General features: G+C 44.0%; 1 protein-coding gene across 4 annotated transcripts in view; it reads right to left on the bottom strand.

Moving 5' to 3' along the window:
• The window catches only part of LOC102037791 (lethal(3)malignant brain tumor-like protein 3), a 32,415-nt gene extending 23,363 nt beyond the window's left edge, over positions 1-9,052 (bottom strand). Inside the window, exons 1-9 of one of the 4 annotated variants that reach the window (XM_031061853.1) lie at positions 8,948-9,052; positions 8,532-8,640; positions 7,141-7,198; positions 6,010-6,098; positions 4,768-4,872; positions 4,007-4,142; positions 3,423-3,514; positions 2,326-2,477; positions 1,492-1,568 (exon numbers count right to left, since the gene is read on the bottom strand). In XM_031061853.1, the coding sequence (XP_030917713.1) occupies positions 1,492-1,568; positions 2,326-2,477; positions 3,423-3,514; positions 4,007-4,142; positions 4,768-4,872; positions 6,010-6,098; positions 7,141-7,198; positions 8,532-8,640; positions 8,948-9,009 (880 nt within the window). In that variant the 5' untranslated portion in view covers positions 9,010-9,052. Of the gene's footprint in view, positions 1-1,491; positions 1,569-2,325; positions 2,478-3,422; positions 3,515-4,006; positions 4,143-4,767; positions 4,873-6,009; positions 6,099-7,140; positions 7,199-8,531 lie in introns of all 4 variants that reach the window. The other 3 variants (XM_031061854.1, XM_031061852.1, XM_031061855.1) reach the window with 3 other exon arrangements.
• Positions 9,053-9,401: the final 349 nt, after the last annotated feature.

The raw sequence follows: 9,401 nt of genomic DNA on the forward strand, positions 1-9,401 counted from the left end.
GGGAATGTTCACAACCCCTTGTACATCTACAGTGAAAACACTGAGGCCAATTCCCCCCATGCAGAGGGATCGGGCAGTACTTCCTGCTCCACTGAACCTGGAACACAGCAACTACAGGAATTCTTGCTCCAGGGCTGTCAGTCTGACAAATGTCAGGCTTAATTTTTTTTATGTTTGCTATTCTTAAGCCGAAAGAGCACTTCCAAGGCCTGAAAACAACACTGGTTTCCCTGTATGTTCTGTCCTCTCTTATTTGCCAACATTCTTTTCATTTACCAAATTCCAGTACAGCAGAAAGAGATGTGGATTCAGTTACTCCTTAATTTCCAAACATTCCATCTAGGAAATCATTAGAGCATGGTGCTAACAAAGCCAAGGCTGTAGTTCAATCCCTGTATGGGCCATTCATTTAAGGGTTGGACTCAATGATTCTTGTGGGTCCTCCCAATCCAGAGTATTCTGTGATTTCCAGAAATTCCATCTAGGAAATCAGGGTACAGATCCCTTTTTCTCCCAGCTCACCCTGAAGGAAATGCTTGAAATCCTTCTCACTTTCTCCCTTCTAAAATCAAATTCAATTATAAATTACCAAACCCTGTTCGATTTTGTCCTAGCTTGCAAGATGTGTCTGGGTGTGTGTGTTCTGTCCCCAGCTGTCAGAGCTGGGGCAGCTCTCTGCTGTTCTTGGGGCAGTTTTCTTGATCTCCCCCACAGCCAATCCTCCCTCCAGGAGATCTCTGCTGGCCATGGCCACTGAGTGTCCCTGCAGGGCTGATCCAATTCCAGCATCCCATGGGGAGATGCTGCGCCCAGGGGAGGAGCCAAGCATTCCTCCCTGGATCCAATCTGAGCCTGGAGCAGCACAGCAGCCTTTGCCCCCTGCATTGCCAGAGGAGCAGCTTTCTGCTGCCCTGCATTGCCAGAGGGAGCCCAGGCCCATCTGCAGCAGCCCTGGAGCTGCAGAGGAAAACTCCCCCCTTGTGCAGGATCCCTGCTCCAGCAGCAGCACAGCTGGCACTGCAGGAGGGCTGAGCCCCCATGGGATGGGGCTGTGCCACCCCTGAGCCTCAGCGTGCCAGGGCCTGCTCTCACTCTGGCAGGCTTTGTTTTGTATTACTGCATTTTTATTTTTATATTTTCTTTTAATTTTTATTTTTTCCTAATAAAGAACTGTTATTCCTATTCCCATATCTTTGCCCGAGAGTCCTTTAATTTCAAAATTACAATAGGAGGGGGGTGGTTTACATTTTTCATTTCAAGAGAGGCTCCTGCCTTCCTTAGCAAACACCTGGCTTTTCAAACTGAGACAGATTTCTTCAATGAACTATGAAACAACATAAATTGCAGTGGCAAAAAGTAGGAACAACAATATTGTTCAGGCAGTAAAGAGTTCTGAAGTGAACCTGGAACTTGCAAGTATGTAATTATGTGGAAGATATAGTTTGCAGGTTTTTTGGCTGAGGCAGAAAGTAAGTCTCACTTGCAACCTACCAGGTGGTGTTGTCAGTGGGGTTCCAGTTTCTTGGCAGTAGCCAACAGGACGGATATATGGGCTGCTCGTTTCACACCTGTACCAAAGAGGGAAAGTTGGCACCAGTCAGATGGAAAGCAAAAAGAAAGGCAGGATTTCAAATGCTGTCTGATAGGCCTTTGCTGGGTGAGCAGATGCTTTCAGTGGGTGTGATCACGGTGTAGAAGACAAGCACTGCCTCGTTAGAATGTGTAACACTGGGTTTTCAAGGCATTCAAGCTGTCCCAAAAGAAAGGGAAATACAAAGTAAATCTTGAAATGGTTTGGTTGAAAGGGACCTTAAAGCCCATCCTGTTCTACCCCTGCCACGGCAGGGACACCTCCCACTGTGCCAGGTGCTCCAAGCCCTGTCTAGCCTGGCTTTGGGCACTGCCAGGGATCCAGGGGCAGCCACAGCTCTCTGGGCACCTTGTGCCAGGGCCTGCCCACCCTGCCAGGGAACAATTCCCCCCAATATCCCATCCATCCCTGCCCTCTGGCAGTGGGAAGCCATTCCCTGCGTCCTGTCCCTCCATCCATTGTCCAAAGACCATCTCCAGCTCTCCTGGAGCCCCTTCAGGCACCACAAGTTTTCTTACCTCCAGTGCTTCCCAGACAGCTCAGGCAACCCCCACTGGGGCTGCACTGCCCAGCACACAAACAGGAAGGCAACTACTGGGCAACTGGCTCTTTGTGAAAACCCCAAGTAATTATTTGGATGCCTGAAACCTGATATAAGATCCCAACTTTAGGGCCTGCTTCTAAAACAAAGCCAGTCTACCTTCAGACATGTATCAGAAATAAGAGTCTTTTACCAGTAGTCATAGCTCTCATCCCAGTTATCGAAATGGATCAGCAGCCGGTTTTCCACCATGTCTGTGATGGTGGCGACACAAACCATGGACGGGTTCTTCTTGTCCACTGCCTCCAGTTTCATTCCCAGACGAAACCCAGAAGGTGTGACAGGCTGAGGAACAGGACACCAGGAAAGAGAAATCAGCCACATTCTTGATCACGCCATTGAAATCCCCATTATAAACTCCTTTGATCCCAAAACCCACAGAACAAAACATGCTACAGTGACTATCAAGATGTTTGCAGACAGGATTTTCCGTGAGTTCTGGCAATAACTATTACTAAAAAAGAGCTAATGTGACTCAAAAAACAGCATTTCCAGGTACACTGACCACTGCAGCCTCCCAGGCTCAGACACACCCTGCAGTGATTTGCTGAGGATAATAGGCATTGCACATCCTGTTTTACTGGTGGAAAAGTTAGGAGAGTCTTCAAGGAGAGAAAGTGACTGAGTGGGAAGTAGGGCAGAGCTGGGCCCTTGATCCTACTGGAGTCAGTGACTGTCCACGTGCAGCCTCCAATCCACCGGCCCATGGGCTTCGTGCCATCCCAGTAACATGGAATGGGATGGAGGATTTCACAGGAACTGAGGTTAACAGCCACTGAGAGAGCACCAGTGGGGAAGGATGACAAAAGCTCAAGATCCACAGCCCCATAATTAATCCCACAGCACACATGAGCATGCTGCTGGAATCCAGAAATTATTTTGGAAATTATTAAATTACATGAAAGTGACACAAATATCTTGACTGTAGGGGCACAGTAAAACAGACTGTTGTAATATATTTAATAAATGGCTCAGTAAATCTTTTCCTCCAGCATTAAGGAGGAAGGAAAATACAAATTTTTTCTCTGGAATGTCAGTGACTGGGGAAAGCAAGAAAAATTGTACTGATTTTCCTTCTTAAAAATAAAACACAGCAGGAAGTAGTTTGCATCTGATTGTACCATGGTTGTACCTCTGACATAAGCATATTAAAACCACATAAATATTGTGGTCAAAACTCACTTAGCACCAGACCTATTGAAACCCCTTCTATTCCATATCACCACTTACACTGCTGAGGGTCTTAAAAAGGCTTTTTGGAGCTGCCTGAGCTTTGCAGTTCTTCAGATAGGAAGTCCAATTAAATTCTCCCTCCTTGAAACCTAGGAAGAGAGAAAAAAAGATTGTTTTACATGCCCCTGGTACATTCTGGTGGGTTTTTCAGAAATGGAAATTACCTGGAAAGACTATGAACTTTGCATGAAAACTGCCCTACTATGATCTCCAGGGGCTGTGCATTTCAGCTAAACCAGCTCTCTCTTATTCACCATAATGTCCAATCATTAATCTCAACCTTCAAACGTTTCTAGGAAATTGAATGCAGGAAAGAACTGAATGCAGAAAATAAGTATGTTCTGAAGCACAGAGAGATATTCAATCCAGAGTTTCTGCTGTAACTAACAATGTCAGTCTTTAGGAATATCACAGAGAAGATACTTTGCTCTTTTGTGAGTCACTGTGTTAGTTAAACCTCTTCCCTTTAGCCCCTCAGATCAAGTTCCACGATGAAATCACACTAAAAATGAAATATGCAGAGCCAGGACATCTTAGTAGAATTTATGGTTTCTTGTACACCCCTCTATTTTTTGTCATACCTTTAGGAGGGAGCAGCTTATGGCTTGTTTTTTCACACCAGCCCACAGGGTGGATGTCTGAGGAATCAGCATTAGCCCAGAAGTCATAGCACTCTGGGTAACCATCGAAGTGCAGTCGCATCCTGTACCCCTGGACCTACAGTGAGAGAAGCTCTGATTATCACCAAGGGTCACAAAGGAGAAAAATAATCACTTATAAAACACTCCCTCATGTTTGCACTTACAGAGAAAGTAACTTAGGATCTCATTTATTTCTCAGAAACTCTAGTTGTATTTTAACTTATTTGCTCTCCCAGTTTCCATGCTCCTCTTTCCCCACTTCAAACAGCTGGAAATAGAACTGGTCAGTGGAATCTCCCTGACCCCTGCTCCATGCCATGAACACATTCCTGGGGTACAAAAGCAGCCCCAGAACTTAAATGTCTATACCAGATCAACCCAGATTTCACATAACTGAAGCTGCATAAAAGCATTCTGACTTGTTTAAATTTACTAAATCTTCGGGCCTCATGGCATTGTTCTTTTTCATACTCATTCACTACAGGCAATTAATAGGTTTGCTATTCTTAGTTACAAGTGCAAAAATCTGCCAGTAGGATTTCAGGCAAAGATCCTTAATTACATAACACCTTTCCTTCAGTGTCACCATTAATTAACTAACTAAAGTACCATCACTCTTATGTTTCTACTTTTTATTGAAAAAAGAAATAATTCTAGATGTACATGGGACTTTTGGAATCAAAGACAAGAAAAGCAACTACCTCAGCAACTGTGAGAACACAGAATCGAGAGGGGTGTTCAGGATCCACCCCTTCCAATTTCATTCCAACTTTAAATCCATTTCGGCCTTGTGGGAATGACTGATACTGTGAGAGGGGAAGAAACATTTGTTTTTAATTCCTAAAGACAAAATCTATTGCAGAGCAGTCATAACATACTTAAGGCTTCAATTTTTATATTTCAGGCTTCAAATGCTCAACTCAGAGAAGAAAATCCCACCCCAAGTGACTGTGGCTCCAACAGACAGGTGCAGGCTCAGGGATCAGTAATGGCACCATCGCCTTATTTCACATTTACTCGTTATTCTAATTAATCTCTCAAAACCACTGCACTGTTGCAATTGGCTACGAACGCATCTTTGAGCAGATGCAGAAATGAGCTCTTCTCAAACACAAAAGAATCCCCTTCCCAGCTCAGTGCAGAATCAAAGAGCTGGGAAAGTTACAATCACTTTGCATCAGTCCAGACTCCCACCAAAAGGTAACTTGTCAACTTCAAATGGTGAAAGGGACAAGGCAGGCTTGATCTGCAGCCCAGTTTTAGAGTTATTCCAGAAAACTTTTGTGTTTTTCATTTATCTGCAGTCTTAATCCAAGTGAAACAGTTGAAATACAGTAAAAGTTAAAAAGCACTCTGAATTGGGATTGCAAATGACCCAGTGCACGACTGGACCTTCCTTTTAAGCTCCCTCTGGAAGGACCAACAGCCCTGATCTCTGAAGAGCTCACTGGGAGCTGCACATTTAACTGGGTGCAGAGGCAGCTTCACCAAGGCTGAACTTGGCCTCTGGCACTGCCATGTGACTGACACAAGCCCACCCTCCCTCCTGGCACTCCCAGTGTGCCCACACCATTGCCTGACCAGCACAGGGACAGGCTGGGAGGGTGGGAGGGTGTCACAGGACATGTGGAGGGAGGCTGCCCCTCTCCAGCTGTCCTTGGAAGCTGCCTAACAGCCCACTGGTCCAGAGGAGAGCAGATCCAAACAGCTGCTGCTTATTTGTGGGATTCAACCAGCATTTTTTACACCCTGCTTTGGGATGAGATGCCCAGGGCAAATGCCTGTTTGCCTGGCCTACTTGTACCAAAACTACTCAGAAATACAAGTGCTAGCTCAAGGGCGGTCTCCAGTCCCACCTCCACCGAGCTGGTTATCCTGTGACTGCCAGTAATCCTGTAATGTTGCCTGAGAAAAACAGCAAGAGAGTGAAAAAAGCTGCCAACCTCTCTGAACAGCTTTTGGGAAGCAGCTGGCATCTGTTCCTCTTCCAAGTAGGAAGACCAGTTCCATACCTTCTTCTTTCCAGGAAGCACTAATTAATCAAAAACAACAAGAAAATGAACGCTTCTCTCTGATGCCTCCTGCTCTGCTTCTCCTCTCTTCTCCTTCTCCTCCCATGTTTGCTGTGGCACCCCAGAAGAGGCAGTGTTACTCAACTTCTGAGGGAAGGTTTTGCTTTCCTTCTCTGCTTTTGCTTGCTTTTGGAAACTCCGGCAATAGGAAAACTGCGCTCATTCCTCAGGAAATTAAAATTGATTGTATCACAGCTCAAATGAACTGTGGCACCTGGACTGCTGGCAAGATGCCCATGGAAAGGTGCCAAGGAAGAGTCTGGACAAGACAGAATAACTTAAAATTCTGGGAATTAATTCCTCCTCCTGACATTTCACAGAGGAATAAGGGGTTAAATATAAACTAACAGGCAGCACAGAGAGGCACATAATTGCAGCTAAAATAAACCTAAAATAAAATAAATTAAAAACCAAGTGATTTTTTGCTAAATTCACAATATTTTTTTATATACACACATATATTTATAACCTCCTAATAATACAATGCATCTACTAGAGAGGCAGCTCCCAGATGATGGAAATAACTTGGATTCATTCTGGTAGAACAACAGTCATACACACAGAAAATTACATTCTAAATGTACATTAAAACTTTACCCCCCAGTTACATACTGACTGATTTAAGGTATATAATACATTTAACTCATAGTCTACAATCAATCATGTTGTTTACAATTTATTTTTTACTTAGCACTCTAGGCTGTGACTGAAGCTCTCTAAAGTCAATGAGAAAAAGATTCTTATTATCTTCAGTGAGCTCTGGATGAAGCTGACTCCTTCCAGATCCTTACCCTGTGTCCATTATGCAGGCAAATCCAGGATATTCCTGCTAATACACCTCTGAAGCTGACAGTGGTAAGAGGGTTATGGACGCAATAAGCTGTTCTGAATGTGAAATGAGCTCTCCTGTCCTTTATTCTTCTGTTTATTATTATTCACTTTATAATAGCTACTAAAAAAATCTATAAACATTAAAGAAAAGAGACTATGAGCTTAGCTCACCTTGTTTTATTGGTTTAGTGTTTCTGCGGCTTTTCATATTATTTGATTTATTCTTCTCCTAGACACAGATACGTTAAAAAGAAGTTTAGCAAGATTGTTTTTCCTTCCCTCTGATCATCTCACAATGCAGGTACAACACGGATGTAACAGGTAACTAAAAGGACTACTAGCTAGCATTGCTGTCTCTTTAACAACCCTGAAAGAACATCAGGAGGGAATGTTACACAGATAAGCTGATCTTGGTATCCCAAAGTGCTTTACAAGTTATTAAATATATGCTACTGAAGTTCATTTAAATGTTAAAGAGCAGCACAGGACCAAAATCTCCATTACAATACAGAGGATTTGCTTTCTGCAATGCAGGATTTGCTGCTCACATCAGCAGCCTTACTGGAACAGTCCTTTTTCCTTTCCCTTTCTTACATCCATCTATGCCAGGGAATGGATACAGGGGGGAAAAAAAGGAATTTATGAAGCCCTGAAGGAAGCGGAAACTTCAAGTAACTCCTGTCATAGATGAGCACCCCAGACAAAGTGGTCTCTCTGTGTCACATTCCACACCCAACCCTCATTCCCGTTTCTTCTGTGTGTTTGCAAACTCGGGCTTGATTCCTCCCAGGCCATCATTTCTCAGAGCAAACCAAAACCAGGCAAAATGTGCCATACAAAGCTGCCTGCCAAATACTCCCCAAAAGGGACAGGGGGACAGTTTCTAATGAGAACGAGGAGAAGGGGGAAGAGAGAGACTGCAAGGACTTCTGAAAACATCCATCCCTTGAAACATCTCACCCACATCCCAAAGAAAAGCTGAGCAAGACGATGAATTAAACTGCTCATGACAGCTGAGGCTGCAGCTTTATAGCCCCTGTTCTGCCATACAGAACCCTGCATTATGTGAATAAACATAAAATGGCTCAGAGAGGCACTGATGAGCAGAAGCAGAGCACAGGGCCCCAGGAGGGGGTTGGGGGCTGCAGGAAATTGAAGGAAAGATCAGCTCAGAACTGAGGTACTGCTGGTTATGCACCACTAATACAGGTTTCTGGTAGTGCAGTGAGAGTACATGCCAGTATGCAATAAAACCCAAACAAACCCTGTGGTTTGACATTGATCTTCAATATCACACAACAGTATTTGAATGTAGCTATTCTGGAGACGTGGTGTTATTACTGTGAACTCCTGACTTTCACTTCACCTGAGCTATTCATTCACCCCTGTGACTCCTTAGAACAGATTTCCCATCACTGATGTAAATCCGGATCAGACCCAGATCATTCCCTGGGTACAGAACAAGCTCCCTCAGCCCAGTTGGCACTGCACAAGGAACTCTGAGATAACTGCCCTTGGTTTTCACAGCTCTTCTTAAAGGAAGTACATGCAGCCTCATTTACCTCATCCTCAAATGCATTTTCCTCCTCATCGTCCGAATCCAAAGGCAATCTTCTCTTCCTCCGGAGACGTCTGACAGGTCTGCCAGCCTCAGCCACCTGACAGCCACTGCTGGTAGTAACATTTCCATTATTTCCTGTTTCTGCAATCATCTGGAATGTCTTTGATATCATTAAACATCCAAAATTAAAAACAATATAAAAATAAAATATTATTCCTTCAGTGTTTCCAGTGTCTCTGAACCGCTTGAAATGAGGAGGCCTGGGCTGAGGACCTGAAGAAATGAAAGGTGTCTGCAGGATTTCCTGGATATAGAACTGTAACACTTGGTCTGACAGGTTCATTCTACTCACAGCAACACCAAGCTCCCTTTAAATGTTTTCAAACAAAAAATGGGGAAAATCTGGGATTTCTGTACCTCTCCCTGTGCTGCTGGGAGCCTGTTTGAGTACAAATCTTTCCATTCTCAAAGCAATCCATTTGCTCACAGGTTTGGGAATCAAGAGCAGGGCACAGCTTGTCTTGGCACTGCAGAAGTAAAGAAAAAGACAACTATCAAATTAAAATGTTAAAACACCTTTGAGGCAATGAGTTCTGCCAAAGTCCTTTACAAACTTTCATTAACTGACACTCAGTATCCCATTGTGAGGGAAGTAACCATCACCTGTGTGCTGCCACACCACCTCAGCAGAGAAAACCCCCTTTTATTGGTAATGTTTTAATTTTGGAACACTGGTCTCCAATAGTACTCTCAGGCACTTCTTGGTTGACTTGATGATCTTAAAGGTCTTTTCAAACGTTAATGACTCCTTGATACTATCTGTGAGAGAGCTCTCTGCTGAAACAGTGAGTAATTTAATCAAAGGAAACTG

This window comes from Geospiza fortis, unplaced genomic scaffold (assembly GCF_000277835.1).
Source record: "Geospiza fortis unplaced genomic scaffold, GeoFor_1.0 scaffold32, whole genome shotgun sequence".
Lineage (NCBI taxonomy): Eukaryota > Metazoa > Chordata > Aves > Passeriformes > Thraupidae > Geospiza > Geospiza fortis.